Source organism: Triturus cristatus, chromosome 8, assembly GCF_964204655.1.
Source record: "Triturus cristatus chromosome 8, aTriCri1.1, whole genome shotgun sequence".
NCBI lineage: Eukaryota > Metazoa > Chordata > Amphibia > Caudata > Salamandridae > Triturus > Triturus cristatus.
The window spans coordinates 1,637,129,293-1,637,148,894 of record NC_140591.1 but is presented as its reverse complement, the minus strand read 5'-3'; the positions used below and the strand labels follow the sequence as shown (position 1 = coordinate 1,637,148,894).

Below are 19,602 nucleotides of genomic sequence, written 5' to 3'. Positions count from 1 at the left end.
CCCCCTCTTCTACATCTACCTCCATAACTCTAAGTTTTTCTGGGACCTTCCTTTTCAGAAGCAATGTCTTGTGGCGTACTTCACTCTCAGACCGAGCTGGTGGGACCCAAGTGTCATCACGATCATCAGAAGCGGGGCTTGAAGAAGAAGATGATGGACTAAGCCTCCTTTTCCTTGCTGGTGGTCTGGAAGACAATAGATGTTCTGAAACAGTGGTTTGACTTCGCTCCGCTTTGTCTGCAGGAAGCTCGATTTCCTGAAATGCCCCTACGTCAGGAGCAACAACTACTATGGTGGGCTGTTGTGGCGGCTGCTGCTGTTCTGGTTGCGGCGGCTGCTGCTGCTGTTCTGGTTGCGGCGGCTGCTGCTGCTGTTCTGGTTACGGCGGCTGCTGCTGCTGTTCTGGTTGCGGCGGCTGCTGCTGCTGTTCTGGTTGCGGCGGCTGCTGCTGCTGTTCTGGTTGCGGCGGCTGCTGTTCTGGTTGCGGCGGCTGCTGTTCTGGTTGCGGCGGCTGCTGCTGCTGTTCTTGTTGCGGCGGCTGCTGCTGCTGTTCTTGTTGCGGCGGCTGCTGCTGCTGTTCTTGTTGCGGCGGCTGCACACTGATCTGCTGAGTTTGCGCCTGCGTTGAACTTGATTGTGTACTACTTTGCGGTAATGACATTTCTTCAACATCGCTGCCCGTTAGTAGACTGGCTACCTCTGCGACAGTAAAGCCCTTGGGCCTAGGTTGGTGGGGTTGCTGGACCGCTGTGCTGCTCCCAGCTTGGTTCCCGGACAACGCTTTGGTGCCAAAAAAAACCTTGGCCGGCACACCACCAGTCGTGGTTAATGGCACTTCCTTTTTCTGTTCCTTCTTCTCACCAGCAACTTTCTTGGTACTGGACCTGGTACCTTTCTTTGGGGCCATCTTATTCCGACGTCTGGCAGGAGGCAGATGCACAACAAGTTCTGGTCACACGTGGGCGTGATGCGCAGCAGGACTTCTGTCTGGCTGGCAGTACAACGGGTAGCCAGGTGATGCCGATGACACCTCCTACTCTGTCTTTTGTGCACCTAAAAGCAAAGAAGACAGGAGAAGAACATCAGTGAAATGTTGCATTTGTTTTTGTGGTTCAGTTGCTTAGTACTGTACTAGTGCAAACAAAAGATAGTCTAGCCATTTATGAATTTTTTTTAACTAGAGCTATGTTATACTACTAGTACTGTGTACAGCCACACTACACTCTCAGGAAGGTGATGTCTAAAAATTCAACAGATCACATAGAAAACACTTCATCAATAAAGCTGTGGCTACCTGCTCTGGTAGCAGTGGATGAAAGCAGGCCTGCTGGCAGACAAGGCCAGGCAAGCTTGCAGGCCTAGGCCTCAAAATGGCCACCAGCCACATGGCGAGCCCCAACAACATCAGCAAGGCCACCCCAAAAAACACACTTCCCCAACTCAATCCAATGCCATCCATGCCCTAAATGATGTCTAAATTCAACAGAGCACACAGAAAACAGTAGATTACTAAAGCTGTGGCTACCTGCTCTGGTAGCAGTGGATGAAAGCAGGCCTGTTGGCAGACAAGGCCAGGCAAGCTTGCAGGCCTAGGCCTCAAAATGGCCACCAGCCACATGGCCAGGCCCAACAACATCAGCAAGGCCACCCCAAAAAACACACTTCCCCAACTCAATCCAATGCCATCCATGCCCAAAATGATGCCTAAATTCAACAGAGCACACAGAAAACAGTAGATTACTAAAGCTGTGGCTACCTGCTCTGGTAGCAGTGGATGAAAGCAGGCCTGCTGGCAGACAAGGCCAGGCAAGCTTGCAGGCCTAGGCCTCAAAATGGCCACCAGCCACATGGCCAGGCCCAACAACATCAGCAAGGCCACCCCAAAAAACACACTTCCCCAACTCAATCCAATGCCATCCATGCCCTAAATGATGTCTAAATTCAACAGAGCACACAGAAAACAGTAGATTACTAAAGCTGTGGCTACCTGCTCTGGTAGCAGTGGATGAAAGCAGGCCTGCTGGCAGACAAGGCCAGGCAAGCTTGCAGGCCTAGGCCTCAAAATGGCCACCAGCCACATGGCCAGGCCCAACAACATCAGCAAGGCCACCCCAAAAAACACACTTCCCCAACTCAATCCAATGCCATCCATGCCCAAAATGATGTCTAAATTCAACAGAGCACACAGAAAACAGTAGATTAAGATTACTAAAGCTGTGGCTACCTGCTCTGGTAGCAGTGGATGAAAGCAGGCCTGTTGGCAGACAAGGCCAGGCAAGCTTGCAGGCCTAGGCCTCAAAATGGCCACCAGCCACATGGCGAGCCCCAACAACATCAGCAAGGCCACCCCAAAAAACACACTTCCCCAACTCAATCCAATGCCATCCATGCCTTAAATGATGTCTAAATTCAACAGAGCACACAGAAAACAGTAGATTACTAAAGCTGTGGCTACCTGCTCTGGTAGCAGTGGATGAAAGCAGGCCTGCTGGCAGACAAGGCCAGGCAAGCTTGCAGGCCTAGGCCTCAAAATGGCCACCAGCCACATGGCCAGGCCCAACAACATCAGCAAGGCCACCCCAAAAAACACACTTCCCCAACTCAATCCAATGCCATCCATGCCCAAAATGATGTCTAAATTCAACAGAGCACACAGAAAACAGTAGATTACTAAAGCTGTGGCTACCTGCTCTGGTAGCAGTGGATGAAAGCAGGCCTGCTGGCAGACAAGGCCAGGCAAGCTTGCAGGCCTAGGCCTCAAAATGGCCACCAGCCACATGGCGAGCCCCAACAACATCAGCAAGGCCACCCCAAAATACACTCTTCCCCAACTCAATCCAATGCCATCCATGCCCTAAATGATGTCTAAATTCAACAGAGCACACAGAAAACAGTAGATTACTAAAGCTGTGGCTACCTGCTCTGGTAGCAGTGGATGAAAGCAGGCCTGTTGGCAGACAAGGCCAGGCAAGCTTGCAGGCCTAGGCCTCAAAATGGCCACCAGCCACATGGGGAGCCCCAACAACATCAGCAAGGCCACCCCAAAAAACACACTTCCCCAACTCAATCCAATGCCATCCATGCCCTAAATGATGTCTAAATTCAACAGAGCACACAGAAAACAGTAGATTACTAAAGCTGTGGCTACCTGCTCTGGTAGCAGTGGATGAAAGCAGGCCTGCTGGCAGACAAGGCCAGGCAAGCTTGCAGGCCTAGGCCTCAAAATGGCCACCAGCCACATGGCCAGGCCCAACAACATCAGCAAGGCCACCCCAAAAAACACACTTCCCCAACTCAATCCAATGCCATCCATGCCCAAAATGATGTCTAAATTCAACAGAGCACACAGAAAACAGTAGATTACTAAAGCTGTGGCTACCTGCTCTGGTAGCAGTGGATGAAAGCAGGCCTGCTGGCAGACAAGGCCAGGCAAGCTTGCAGGCCTAGGCCTCAAAATGGCCACCAGCCACATGTCCAGGCCCAACAACATCAGCAAGGCCACCCCAAAAAACACACTTCCCCAACTCAATCCAATGCCATCCATGCCCTAAATGTGATTGAAAATGAAATATATTCAAAAAACAAAAGGAACAGTTGCTTCATCATGCACACACACACCCATGAGGCCATGCCCATGGCTAGCTCGGGCCTACTACTACAACCCACAAAATTAAAATAAATTAAAAAAAAAAAAGGAATGATGATAATTAATTATCAAAAATAAATTGTAGTTACACAACAACTGCAATGCCCACAATCAAACACAACAACCACTTACTTGTAAAATATCCTATTCCAAAAATCCTGAAATCCAATTGCAATGATGCAGCAGACAAAAAGAGTGATCTTTCCAGCTCCAAATCCAAAGGCAGAATGAGCAGGAGATGGACAAAGCCCTGGGAGGAGCCTGCTGGACAGAAACAGGAAGTTGGAGAATCTGTGTCACTTCCTCCCTCTCTCCACCTTGTAAAAAAAAAATGACTCCTTGCACAAAAAAGGAAAGCCAAATGTGAATGTAAGGAGTTCTTTTCATCCAAAATCAGTATTTGCAGATGGTTTCATGCTGCTAGAGCCGATATTCCTCTCCAAATTGTAAATTTTACGTTGTTGAGTTCTCCAGCTTCACATTACTTCCGCCGGCGTGTCGAAAACGATATGATCGCGTTCTCTTCTTTGTCCCTGTCGCTGGATATGACGTGTTCGCGGTCTCTTTCTCCTGTTCGCGTTCGATTTCATGTGCCCGCGTCCTCATTCTCTGGCTCGCGATGTAGAATGACATGTTCGAGATCTCAATCTTCTCATACTCGCGCGGTGCATGATCGCGAGAAGAAAGACGTGATCGCGCGACAAATGACGTGATCGCGTGAAAAATGACTTGAATGCGGCCGCGAACTCTCGCGAGACAGCGCAAAATGGCTACCAAAATCCAACATCTCGTGGAGAACGCGACCGGGTCAAGAAAACTTGTCGGAGAACGCAGGGATTCAGGTAAGGCGATCGCGCGCGCGCGAGAATGTATTGTTTTACAGCGCGAGCAAGAAAAAAATGATCGCTAAGCTGCGGAATGCGGAAATTTTGACATTTTCACGCTTTCCGCGGAACGCGAGAATGCCAAAATATCGCAATTTCCGCGAACGGAACGGAATTTTGGCCCAGGCCTACTGAATATACATTTCTAACAATAACTCTGTAGCGATGTTACTGTGTGCTCGATACCGTGACAACATTTTATCTTGCAGTGCTCTGTATGCACATTTGCAACAGTAACTCTGTACCGATGTTACTGTGTGCTCAATACAGTGACATTATGTTACGTTACAGTGCTCTGAATACACATTCCTAACAGTAACTCTGTAGCAATGTTACTGTGTGCTCGATACATTGACACAGTGTTATGTTACTGTGCTGTGTATATAGATTTCTAATAGTAGCTCTGTAGCAATGTTACTGTGTGCTCGATACAGTGACACATTATTATGTTACAGTGCTCTGAATAAATATTTTGAATACTAACTCTGTAGCAATGTTGCAGTGTTCTCGATACAATAACACCATTGTATATTACAGTGCTCTGTATACACATTTGCAACAGTAACTCTGTACTGATGTTACTGTGTGCTCAATACAATGACAAAATGTTATGTTACAGTGCTCTGAATACACATTCCTAACAGTAACTCTGTAGCAATGTTACAGTGTGCTCAATGATACAGTGACATAATGTTATGTTACACTGCTCTGTATACACATTTCTAACAGCAACTCTGTACCAATTTTACTATGTGCTCGATGATAGAGTGACACAATGTTATGTTACAGTGCTCTGTATATACAGTTCTAGTAGTATCTCTCTAGGGATATTACTGCGTGCTCGATGATACAGTGACACAATGTTATGATTTAGTGCTCTGTTTAAACATTGCTAACAGTAACTCTGTAGCGATGTTACAGTGTGCTCTATACAGTGACAATATGTTATTTTACAATGCTCTGAATACACATTTCTAACAGTAAATCTGTAGCAATGTTACTTATTGCTTGATACAGTGACGCAATGTTATGTTACAGTGCTCTGAATACACATTTCTAACACTAACTCTGTAGCGATGTTTCTGTGTGCTCAATACTGTGACACAACAATATGTTACAGTACTCTGTATACACATTTGTAACAGTAACTCTGTAGCGATGTTACTATTTGCTCAATGATACAGTGATACAATGTTATGTTATCGTGCTCTGTATACACATTTCTAATAGTAACTCTGTAGCAATGTTACTGTGTGCTCGATGATACAGTGATACAATGTTATGTTACAGTGCTCTGTATACACAGTTCTAACAGCAACGCTGTACCAATGTTACTGTGTGCTCAATACAGTGACATTATGTTATGTTACAGTGCTCTGAAAGCACATTCCTAACAGTAACTCTGTAGCAATGTTACCGTGTCCTCGATGATACAGTGACACAATGTTATATTACAGTGCTCTGTATCCATGTTTCTAATTGTAACTCTGTAGCGGTGTTACTGTGTGTTCGATACAGTGACACAATGTCATCTTCCAGTGCTCTGTATACACATTTCTAGTAGTAACTCTGTATTGATGTTCTTATGTGCTCGATGATTCAGTGACACATTGTTATGTTCCAGTGCTCTGAAAGCACATTCCTAACAGTTACTCTGTAGTAATGTTACTGTCTGCTCGATGATACAGTGGCACAATATTATGTTACAATGCTCTCTATACACCTTTCTAACAGTAACTCTGTAGCAATGTTACTGTGTGCTCAATACAGTGACACAATGTTATGTTACAGCACTCTGTATACACATTTCTAACAGTACCTCTTTCACGATGTTACTGTTTGCTCGATGACACAGTGACATAGTGTTATGTTACAGTACTCTGTATACACATTTTTAACAGTAACTCTGTAGCGATGTTACTGTGTGCTCGATGATTCAGATATACAAAGTTATGTTACAGTGCTCTGTATACACATTTCTAACAGTAACTCTGTAGCGATGTTACTGTGTGCTCGATGATACAGTGACACAATGTTATTTTATAGTGCTCTGAATATACATTTCTAACAGTGGCACTGTAGCGCTGTTATTGTGTGCTCAATGATACAGTGACACAATGTTTTGTTACAGTGCTCTGTATACACAATTCTAACATTAACTCTGTAGCAATGTTACTGTGTGCTCGATTATACAGTGTCAATATGTTTTGTTACAGTGCTTTGGATCTGCATTTCTAATAGTAACTCTGTAGCGATGTTACTGTGTGCTTGATGATACAGTGACACAATGTTATTTTACAGTGCTCTGAATATACATTTCTAACAGTAGCACTGTAGTGCTGTTATTGTGTGCTCAATGATACAGTGACACAATGTTATGTTACTACAAAATTCTAACATTAACTCTGTAGCAATGTTACTGTGTGCTCGATGATACAGTGTCATTATGTTTTGTTACAGTGCTCTGGATCTGCATTTTTTGATGATACAGTGACACAATTTTATGTTACAGTGCTCTGAATACACATGTGTAATAGTAACTCTATAGGATTGTTACTGTGTGCTCGATGATACAGTGACACAATGTTATTTTACAGTGCTCTGAATATACATTTCTAACAGTAGCACTGTAGCGCTGTTATTGTGTGCTCAATGATACAGTGACACAATGTTATGTTACAGTGCTCTGTATACACAATTCTAACATTAACTCTGTAGCAATGTTACTGTGTGCTCGATGATACAGTGTCATTATGTTTTGCTACAGTGCTCTGGATCTGCATTTCTAATAGTAACTCTGTAGCGATGTTACTGTGTGCTTGATACAGTGACACAATTTTATGGTACAGTGCTCTATATACACATTTCTAATAGTAACTCTGTAGCGATGTTACTGTGTGCTCGAAGATACAGTGGCACAATGTTATGTTACAGTGCTCTGTATATAAATTTCTAACAGTAGCACTGTAGCACTGTTATTGTGTGCTCAATGATACAGTGACACAATGTTATGTTACAGTGCTCTGTATACACAATTCTAACATTAACTCTGTAGCAATGTTACTGTGTGCTCGATGATACAGTGTCATTATGTTTTGTTACAGTGCTCTGGATCTGCATTTCTAATAGTAACTCTGTAGCGATGTTACTGTGTGCTTGATACAGTGACACAATTTTATGGTACAGTGCTCTATATACACATTTCTAATATTAACTCTGTTGCAATGTTACTGTGTGCTCGATGATGCAGTGTCATTATGAATAAAGCGTCATTTAAATTTGAAACAATCCGTTATTAACCAATTAAATACCGCATACACCCATAAATTGGGTATTACCAGTCAATCTTAAGCAAACATTCAAACCTAAAATACTATCTGTGTAAAAAATTCACACAACAATGTCCAAATACTTATCTGCTCAGAAGCAGCAAACAAAAGATGAGGAAAATGGAGGGCACAGACTATTGATGGGACTGAACTATATGTTTTGTTACTGTGATGTTTTTTGGGTTCTATTAAGCTTTTAATTATTGCTGCTCAGAAGCAGCAAATAAAGTTAATTATGCATAATGCTAGCCTCCTGTCTTGACATAAAAATCCTTTGACTGTGCACCCTGGCCAGAGTCAAAGAAGCCCTCAGGATGCGCGCTGACAGTGTGCCATTTAAAAGGTGGCGAACTGTGAAAGCGCTTCCTGAGAGCAGCCCTCTGCATGGGGTCAAGTGGGTCCCATGAAACCCCCAGACATCCCCTTGCAGGCAGCTGTAGTCACTGAGTACACCCACCTGCATGGGGATCTCTATACCCCTTTGCAGGTGCAGGTGTGTGCCGCCTGCACTGTGAAAACACGGAGCAGCTGCTCCATGTTTTCACATAAATGAACTGCGCACAGGACAGTGCGAGTCCGTGGCTGCCCTGGGGGCAGCGCATACACCATAATGGGGCGCATTATCACTCTTTGCGCCCGGCGCACCTTTTGAAGGGTTTGCCAGGTGCAAACAGTGATAATGTGTAATACAGTCCCTGTTGTATTACAGAGGACACATTCCTTTTTAGGCATGGAGGGATTAAGTGATTTGCCCAAAATCAATGGATGTTGACCCTTCTGAGGCACTCAGACCTGGGTCCCCCACTTCAGAGTTAGCCGGACTAGCCCATACGCCATATCCTATCTCATTCACTTCATGCACTGTTCAGCTCCCTCACTCCTCCCCCACTCCTTCTCGTTGTCCACTCTGAACCACTGTTTCCTTTCAACACAGAAAAAAAGAAATATGCCCAGCTTGGCTACATGGAGAACAAGCATTGGCAATGTTAATGTTTTTTCAGCATGTTACACAGCAGCGCTGTGCCACATGCTTTAAAGTTAAAAAAAAGGACTGTGGCGGGGTCAACACTGTCTGCGGCACTGCTCTTTATAAAAAACAAATTTAAGCCATGTTGTACAGCAGTCAGTGCCACTGTGCAACATGTCTTTAATACAATTGACAATGACAGTATATTTTACGGAGACTAAACCTATTTCTTGATTTTTATTACATTAATAGTGAATAATATAACATTATTTACTGATAATGAGATTCAAAAATGAGCAAATCCAAGGAAAGTGGAGTCCCAATCAATGTTTGTAAGGATGAACTGACTCTGCGTTCCAAGCACCTATTTTGCCATCTTGGAGGCCAGGGGTCACAAGGGTCAAGTCAGGGGTCTCAGCTGCGACCCCTGGCAACCCCTAAATGACATCTATGTTCCAAGGCTCTGCCTGATCAGACCTACCCAGCTGCAGTTTGGGGGGAAAATGTCTGAAGTAAACAGGAAAATGACTCCCTGTAATGATGTGTTTCACTGACAATGACATTGCTTTGATAACTGGTGTTAGAATAGAAATAATTTTGTTTGTGTGTTATCATATGTAAAGTAGCATTAGTGGCACAATTTTCTATTTGGGCCGGTGAATCGAATGCTACTCGGAGCCCTGCAGCACTATTTGTGCCACCCCCGTGAGTAGCCCTGAAAACGGTAACTCAAACCTGCCACTGCAGAGTCTGCGCACAGTTTGTAACTGCCCTGTCGACTTGACCAGTGCACACACTGGCCGGTCCCTAACCTTCCCTTTTCTTACATGCCGGACACCCCTCAGGTATGCCCAAGGTACCCCTATGGGCAGGGTGCAGTGTATGTGAAAGCTGGGACATGCCCTGGTGTTCCCACTAGATAGAGGCCTTCTCCCACTAGTCCAGTGGTGGGCACGGGCAGAGTGACCTTGGGTAGTAGATAGTGTGTGCCCGGCCTCAGAATCAAAACTTATTCTCTGTACTTCATTGTTTAGCTGCATATGCTTGGAAAATTCCAATGTGGGCGTGCCTTCATTGGTTATGAAATGTACATAATGTAACTCAATGCTTGCTGATGTCAGTCCCTTTGCAGCACTCCTAGTGACTGGGCAGACAGAGCTCCGCTCCGAGTGTACTTTGAATAAACAATTATTGGTTTGTATTCTCTACTGTCAGACATTTGGTATGGAAGGCTGAGAGGTGGTCATCAGTGACCCGGGTGACCCTAATCGGGCCACTTCCTTTATTTGCAGCCCGAATAGGTACTCCTTCGGGTGAGTGACCCATCCCCTTTCCACGGACGGGAGGGAGGTTGAGGCTATCATCTGCTCAGACTGTCAGATCATAAGACCATACAAGACACAAAACTTCTTGAACAAACCACCAGGGTCGATGACTAGTTTCCCCACTCCCTCCTACACAGACCAGAAGAGAGAAGAGAGTATAACTCCCCCTGCAAGGCTGCCCTCAGGGGAAAGGGGGAAAAGGGACAAAATAATAAACAATTGAGGAGACCTCTCCACTCTGGTCTCTCCGGTGTGTATGCCTCTTCACTGGGAACAAAATATCTGTGGTAGTGAGAATGAGAGAGGAGGGGCAAATTATCAGGCAAACATAGGTATAGCATTACAGGTAACAAATGTAGGTCATCCACCCCATATACCTCACTCACATCAGCTCTTCTTCATAAGACCATACTCAGAGCTATTCTGCAAATGTAACTGGAAGAGGAAGTACCCCTCAGGAGGCTGTCAAAAGTAATGAACTGATACTAAAAATTAACCAAGCTATAACAGAAGCAGCAAGAAAGAGTTTGATCCTGGGGTTATGCAGCTCCTGCTGTTACTCCACAGCGAAGCAGATCGGAAACCCAGAGCCTTCAGGTAATCCTTGTTAAAGCACAAGTGTCAAGACTCACCAACTGGTTCCTTCAAACACGGTCGCTACCACCGCAACACACGAGTTTCCAAGTATTTATAAAAAAAAAATGAGTTTCGTACCAGAACACTTCCGTTGTATTTCCTTATTGCCAGTTACTCCCACGCCAACCGCCCCACCTCTTTGGAACTTACTGATTCCATACCGAAGCCGGCATCCGAACTGGTGGAAGATGGTGGAAGATGCATGGGCAATCGTAGCGCTCTCAGCAAAATGGCTGCAGGACTCAGAACGCGGCTTCACGGTCTGATGAAAGCGGGAGGGAGTGTGAATGGCTTCTTCTCAGCTCCTCTCCTGGATAACACAAGTACATGGAAAACAATCTTCCGGCTGCTTTTCTACCTCGACAGGATACAGATTGACAGGCACCGGCTTCAGGAAAGGGAGCAGCTTATATGGTTCATGCTCCTCCCTCCCGCTCGTGCTGACGATATACCAGCGTGGTGGCTTGTGGGAGTTGTGGGCTTCACTGTAACCTCGTGTTTCCCTCCACATTCATACTCTCATACCATTCATTTGTGAGTATGTGAGTGGGGCTAATGTCAGGGGTTTGTGAATGTCAGCAAAGCGTTCCTGAGCCTTGAGAACCATGACACGGACTGACGGATCAGGGATCCTTGTGCGAAGAGTTCATGATACTCACAGTTGCACCTACTGTCCCGCTGAACGGTGACTCACCCAGTGGTCATCTTGACTGGAGTCCTGAACGGTGAAACCCTTGGATTTGAAGAGCCGGCAGTGGAGAAATGGTTCATTTGATCTACTCATATCAGGTGAGTTTGTTTTGATTCTTTGTAGATATGGTACCATTGTGGTTTGAATTTGGTCCGGTCGTAGGACCGTTTTTGGATAAAAGCATTTGCAATTGCTTTGCCAGGCAAAAATAATGAACTTGTTTTCCTTTTGAAAATGCCTGGCATCAGTAAGATTTTCTCTTTTTGTTATCGCTGTTGTTCTACAGATGCTCGATTAGAAGAAGCACAGCCAGCGCCTCCAGAAGGCACTCCTAATTTTGATAAGTATGTGAAGCATGGTCTTGGCCCTATTATGTTTAGTACATTATGGCACAAATATAGGAGAGGCAATGCTGAGCTACAGTGGCCGTTGATTGTGTTCTTACAGGAACAGTTATTTAAGAGACGAAGTAGACAGTCTATTTTGATTCTCTCAGAATGTGGCAGAAAGCAGCTAGGCAGAGAAGATTCAAAATGGAAAAAGATGCACGAAAGGGAATGATGCAGACGCTGACTCAGAAAGCTATAGCATATGACAAAGAAAAACAGGAGACAGGAGTTGAATGTGCAGATTGGAGGTTTCTGTTGCAAATTGATAAATCGTATTTGGCTCAAGAAGAAAATGACACTTTTGTGGAAGAATTAATATATACTCGACCCCCACCTCTGTATACCTTACAGAGGATATATCCCGTTGTTCCCTCATAGTCACCACAGCCTGCTACTACTGTTTCAACTGTCCCTGTATCTACTGTTGTTGATTCGATGGTGTTGGCTTCAGCACCCCTGACCCCTCTTTGTCTTTGCCATTTGTGGCAACTGTGACTGTTAGCACACCAACTGTCTCAACTCCTAAACCTCCTGCTCTCTCGCCCCTGGCAACACCGCCAGTGACGATTCTACCTGGTACTTCTGCTGTTTCTCCATCTATGGTTTTTCATCCCCCAACATTTTTAAGTAGTGAAACGCCAGTTAGTGGATTTGAGGATAGAGATTTGACAAAATTTAAGGAGCATATGGGCCCATTTGTTCGATCTGAGGTGTGGGATGAGGAAAAGAAATTAATAGCCAATCAGGCTGTGCAGTGGGGTTGTAATCCCATTTACAGTGTAGAGGATGTTTGGGGAGTAATGAGAGATTATGAGCCCTTTGTACAGCAGCACGCCCTTAATCATCTGTCTGCTACGTTAATTAATCTCTGGCAGCAACATTTTAGGGATGATGCACGCCAAATTTTATTTGATATCAGTGGTCACGTATATACTAGCAGTAAGGAGCCTGGCTAAGTCTTTGGGAATATTACGACATTTATTGCTTATAGGGGTAGGTTGCATGAGAAGAGTCCTACCTCTGTATCTCAGTTTCCGATGCGGGAGGTCCATCCCATATATCACCCAGAAATACCAGAGTTAACGGACCAGCGCGGTAATGTTACCAGACCGGGTGTAGCGGTCCATTTTCAGGGACAATGAATGTATACTCCGTTGAAGAGGAGTGAGGTTGTATCCCTTAAAGCGCATTTGTCTGACCCTAGAAAAAATCCTAGGGCCCGATTCACAGAACTAACTTAAGACAAAATCCTAAACTTACTACCATTTTGGTATTCACAGAAGGCACTTACTCATTTTGGTATTCACAGAAGGCACTTACTCATTTCGGTATTCACAGAAGTTAGGAGTCATAACTTTAGGACTCCTAAATGCCTTCTGTGAATACCGAAAGCTTTAAAATTAGGATTTTTCTCAGTTTAGTAGTAGTATAGTTAGGACTCCTAACTTTCGGACTCCTAAATGCCTTCTGTGAATACCGAATGTCTTAAAATTATGATTTTTCTCAATTTAGTAGTAGTAAAGTTAGGATTCCTAACTTTAGGACTCCTAAATGCCTTCTGTGAATACCGAAAGCCTTAAAATTAGGATTTTTCTCAGTTTAGTAGTAGTATAGTTAGGACTCCTAACTTTAGGACTCCTAAATGCCTTCTATGAATACCGAAATCTTAAAATTAGGATTTTTCACAATTTAGTAGTAGTACAGTTAGGACTCCTAACTTTAGGACTCCTAAATGCCTTCTGTGAATACCGAAAGCCTTAAAATTTGGATTTTTCTCAGTTTAGTAGTAGTAAAGTTAGGAGTCCTAACTTTAGGACTCCTAAACTGAGAAAAATCCTAATTTTAAGACTTTCGGTATTCACAGAAGGCATTTAGGAGTCCTAAAGTTAGGACTCCTAACTTCTGTGAATACCGAGGTGAGTAAGTGTCTTCTGTGAATACCAAAATGAGTAAGTGCCTTCTGTGAATACGAAAATGGTAGTAAGTTTAGGATTTTGTCTTAAGTTAGTTCTGTGAATCGGGCCCCTACTGCTTATTATAAAGAACTGACTGAAGCTGCCTCTTCTACTGTAATGACTCTTGCTGATATTGAACTGTTCTTAATCTTTGGTCTTCTTATTCTGGTTGATATTTGGATACAAGTTCATACTCAAGACCATGTTGCGGAGCTGGGTGGTACATGGGATGTAATTAAAGGATAGGATCAGAAAGCCAGATGATAAGCCAAGATACTTGCTTTACCGGGCCGCATTATTACATATATGCATTCTCTAATTTCGCCAAAGAAAGTAAGTTGGGACAAGTTGACGGCTTATCGACAGAAGAAGGATGTGTAACAGTGGTCAGTCCTCAGGATTGGTTTGTAGCCAGGAGTGGTCCACCTCTTGATCTACCCAAGCCTAAAAGCCGTTACGGCACAGGTCATCGGAAGAATCAAGTGGGGGAAGGAAAGGAAGGGAACAGCAGGGAGGGAGATCTGTAAAAAGAAAAAACACACAGATGAACACCTCCTATTCCTTACTGTCAAATCATGGAATACATAGAAGTAAAACAAAATAAATGACCCTTGTAGAGGTTGTCGCTTGGATAGAAGGTGGTACCTTCTGTGTGGATGGTACTTGTCATGTTATATCTGCAGGAATGAAAAAGAACATATAGCCACATACTCATGAGCTCACTCTTTTTCTATAGGAACAAAACATAACAGCAACCGTACACCAGACATACACCATGAACCTACCTGTATCTAGACTCCACTATACTTCACAGGGATAGAGCGCAGTCCTCTACCACTCGTATAAACCCCTGTTAAAATAGAGCCAGAATAACACTTGTTACAAGACTTATCAATCCTCCACGTAATATCACAACACACACTCCTGTGTAACCTCACCCACAGGACAGGTAATTCGACATGTGAAACTTTATCCTTTTGTAAAGCTTTGTTGATCCATTAGAAAGTATAAGAAAATTACTTCCTGTGTAATACGTCTTACATAGAAGTATACGAAGTAATGCGGTAATGCAAAAGTACAGAGATCGTAAGGGGTTGTGCCTTTGAAGAATATGGCAGCAAGGAACCAAGTAATTTCCCAGATAAGAGCGTAACAGAACCGCTCTACACAAATCCCCCCGCCGGCCAATAATGCAGGCCGAGCACCTCAAGGAAATGCTAATTCCCTCGCCGTCAGACAAAAATGCCGGCCGAGTAATATATCCAAGGAACTAGCCAGCCTCCGCACGAGCAGAACGCTCACCAACGGAGGATGGTAGGGAAGAACAAAGATTGGTGCAGAGCAACCTTACCAGACAGCCACTGCTGAAACCAGGAACTGCTGCAGGAGACCCGGTGTGGATGAGGAATTTCCGACAATGGCTCGGGGAACCACTTCCTCCTTATGCCGTCTTCTTGCGATGTCATACGTGACGCGCGAGGGTTCATGGGTAATGTAGTTTCTGTGAATCGAAACGGAATTGCCCAACGAAGCGTTCCAATCTATTGACAGTGCGCTACCTGAATCGCGCTCATGACAGGATGAAAGTGTGTCTGATTTTTTTTCTCGTTTTGAAGATACGTTTTTTGATTATAGTGGGCAGGATATGTCTATTGAGGGAGGTGTTTGATTGTTTGTCGACAGGTTTGTTTCTAATTTGCATCCTGAAATTGCGACTCATTTAAAGGTGCCTGGACTACCTCTTCCCCCTCTGTTATTTTGAATATGGCTCAATATTATGAACATCATGATCAGGAATAGAAAGAAAAGACAGATAAAAGAATAAGGATTTAAAGACAATGGTGCTGTTGCTGCAAGCGTTTAGAGGAAATGGTAGAGGACGTTGTGGTCTTGCCAGGCAGCTTCCTTGCGTTAGTAGGTTGCCCACCAAGATACCTTTGAGGCCCAATCAGTGTGCATATTGTAAGCCATTGGTGGAGAGAGTGTCCTGTGCTTTTGCAGAAGGTGGCGTTTCCTAGAGGGTGAGGTTTTCGGTTACAAGGTCAAGGGGCTGATAGGGTTCAGGCCGCTGCAGTCTCACAGGGTTATTCTGATAACAATTACTTTGATGACCCTCATGATGGATAGTATTATCGTGATGATTATGATACAGATGAGGTCACAGGGATGTCTTACAGCTAGGACAGCTTGAGCGACCAGTTCTGTTACCTGTAAATCAGAGTGGTCCTTATGTCACTGTAGATTTGCATGGCTCGACTAAGGAATTTTTGGTGGATACAGGTGCAACAAAGAGTTCTGTTTCTCACCTAATTATGGGAAACTGTCTGTGTTGTGTGTCCATGAGATGGCTGGTTGCGCACTTTCTGTTCACAAAAATCTGGGGATAAGCAACTGCCCTGTGCTTATTTCTCTGTAGTGCTTGATCCCTTCGCGAGAGCCCTCCCAAGTTGTCTAAAAGTGGTCGCAGCTGTGGCCACCTCGATCAGACAATCGGCTGGACTTGTACTGGATACTGATCTCAGAGTCATGGTACCCCATGCTCTGGACACGCTTTTGAATTAGACAAAGACACAGCACCTTACCAGTGCACGTTTTACTGGCTATGAATTGACATTGTTTGCTAAACATATCACGATCAAAAGATGTGCTACTCTGAATCCAGCCACGTTACTACCCATCCCTTCTGAGAGTGAAGAGGTCGACAAACATGGCTGTATTTTCCGGACGGAAGAAGTGACAAAAGGACGGGTAGACTTGACTGATGTTCCCTTATCTGACTCGCAAGGGGAATTATATGTCGATGGCTCTTGTTTTAAATTACCAGATGTCACTAAAACTGCAGCGTATTCTTTTACCACACTGCGAACAGTAGAAGAGACATTACGGGTCCCTAATCAATCGGCTCAAGCTGCTAAGCTTGCAGCCCTTATTCAATCTTGTGAATTGAGTGAGGGAATGGTTGTCAATATCTATATTGACAGCTAGTATGCCTTTGGGGTCGCACATAATTTTGGGGGACTCTGGGCTGAGAGAGGGTTTCCTACATCCCATGGCACAAAGATTCAACATGGACACCTTATATTGAGGCTTTTGTTTGCTTTGTCACTTCCTAAGAAATCAGCAATAGTGAAGTGTAGCTTCCACCGGAAGGTCATTGATGATGTGGTTTGGGGAAATGCTTTTGCTGATCAGACAGCTAAGGAAAGAGCCCAAAAAAAATGAAAAGAATGTTTGTAGCAGGTCCAGCTAGGTGGGTTCCTGAAGATGTTATGTTTGAAGACACTCTTGAAAGTGTATAGGAGATACAAAGTGAAGCCACAATAGAAGAATTACCAGTGTGGCAGGAAAGTACATTAAAATTCAATGATGAAGGATGTTGGATCGATAAATCAGGGAAACATAGATGGAAGTTGCAGATGCATATGTTCTTCCTGTGGTTACTATGGCCCATGGTCCAGCTCATATTAGTGCCAAAGGCATTTGTAAATTCTTAGATCCCGAATGGCAGAATGATAATATCGCTAAGACAGTCACATACTTAGTGATGTACTGCATGGTATGCATGATGCATAATCCTGGGAAAGGCACCCCTACTCCCCCTGGTAACTTTGCACCTTCCACGTTTGAGGCCCTTCAAATGGACTATATAGAGTTGAAAAGATGCAAAAATTTGAGGTATGTTTTGATGGTTGTTTTTGCATTCAGTAAATGAGTCGAGGCTTACCCCCCTAAAGACAATACGGCCATTACGACTGCATAGGTACTCCTGAAAGAGTTTCCTTTTTTGGCATGCCCTAAGTTATCTGGAGTGACAAGGGATTAATTTTAATGCAAAAGTGATTCAATTGATTTGTGAAGGTTTGCACATAAAGCAAACATTTCATGCTGCCAATCATCCACAGTCAGCAGGTTTGGTTGAGAAATACAATGGTACTCTCAAGCTCAAACTGGCGAAAATACAGGAGACTACAGGGTTAAAGGCCAGATGCTTTACCATTAGCACTTTTGTCAACAAGAACATCTCATTCCAAAACAGGATTGTCACCGTATGAGGACATGTTTGGACGCCCAGCAAATGTCTGGGGCGTCTCACGTCCTCGTTGGTTCTCTGATATTGAGTATCCTGTGTTGCTGGATTATATTGGCCAGTTAACCAAAAGTTTACATTCTATTCACCAACAGGTCCGGGATTCCCTGCCTCCTATCCCGGAGGGACCCAGCCATGACATTCAGCCTGGAGATTTTATATCAATCAGGAATTTTCAGCGGAAGAAGAGCTTGGAGCCGCGGTGGAAGAGGCCAGAGCAAGTCCTGTTGCTATCAAGCATTGCAGTGAAAGTCGCTGGCCGTAAGAAGTTATAGGAGCGGGAGGAATTTGCATTACGCAAAGTACAGTAAAAAATCTCCGCGAGCTACGCAGAATTCCGCGAGCGCGCGTAATTGTTTGTTCCACCCTTTCGCAATGTGTTTTTACTGTTTGGGAGACGCTGTTTGCGTGCTCGTGAGGAAATATCTCGCGAACTTGCCCTTGCGGTTGCTAATGGGCCCGGCCATCTTGTTTTTCACTTGTCTCGCCCATTCGCGATGCTTATTTCCTGTTATGGGTCGCATATTGTGTGCTCCCGCCCGTTCGCGATGAGTATTTCCTGTTCGGGAACGCGTATTACCTGTTCGCGAAGCTTTTTGCGTGCTCAGGTGGGAATATCGCGGGAATTTGCCCATGCTGTCGCATTGCCCATGCTGTCGCAATGGGCAAATGGCCATCTTGTTTTTCACTCTATTGCTATGGTTCTGGGCCTGCTTTTCTATCCTCCCTCTATCTTTGCAATCCTAGTTGTAAAGTTAGGAGTCCTAACTTTACTCTTACTAAATGCCTTCTGTGAATACCAAAAGTAGTAAATTTAACCAAAAGTAGTAAGTTTAACCAAAAGTAGTAAGTGCATTCTGAGAATACCAAAAGTAGTAAGTGTCTTTTGTGCATACCAAAAGTAGTAAGTTTAGTATTTTGTCTCAGATTAGTTCTGTGAACCGGGCCCGTAGTAAGTAAGAAGTTGTTGTGAACAACGGTTGAAGAAGACACCCTTTACTTAGCATTAGCAATAGCATTAGCGGCGGGAGTGTTGTTGGGTAACCAATAGCCTCTTCTATCTGACTTCAACTCAGCTGTGAAAGTTTTATGGATGAGATCAGATTAGATGACCTTGATGGATGGGTTGAACGAAAAGGGAAAGAAGGGTGGAAGGAGGAAGGACAGGCGAGATGTAATATTTATGACTGGCAGAGAAGGAAACATGGGATGCATGCATGGGTGGCTGATAGGAATCAGATGCATGGGTAGTTGAATGCCTGAAACTCCCACAAATGATAGAGGCCGCGGAAGAGGGAGGATAGATACATAACACAAATGTTATGTACTGTGCTTGCTAGTGCTACTGTGCCGCTATGTGTAGAATTAATTTGTCTTACTGTTTTGCTAAGAGTATATTGTTACAATAGTCTTTTTTCTTCTTGATATAGCTACTCTTTTCTAAGGGAATCCAGGCACGAAGGAGTTGGCAGCCAGGGCCTGGCACCGGAAGCTGGAGGCCATACAAACTGAATACTGGTGGCTGGTGGTTCTGGCGGAGGAGGAGGAGGCGGCAGCAGCTGCAGCCTCCTCCAATGCCCCGGGCCCCAGCCAGGCCCAGGCCCCTCAGTCGTTACGGTGCCGCCGTCTGGCAGCCGCATGCCGCCGCACTTGATCCAGCACTGCTGCCCCCCCTGTAGGTGCAATTGTCGGG

The 19,602-nt window shown here is 44.5% G+C and overlaps 1 protein-coding gene across 1 annotated transcript in view; it reads left to right on the top strand.

Moving 5' to 3' along the window:
- LOC146808471 (uncharacterized) overlaps window positions 1-18,184 on the top strand; it is a 28,211-nt gene extending 10,027 nt beyond the window's left edge. Inside the window, exon 4 of the mRNA XM_085623957.1 lies at window positions 17,859-18,184. Coding sequence (XP_085480083.1) covers window positions 17,859-18,184 — 326 coding nt within the window. The remainder of the gene's footprint in view (window positions 1-17,858) is intronic.
- The last annotated feature ends 1,418 nt before the right edge of the window (window positions 18,185-19,602 follow it).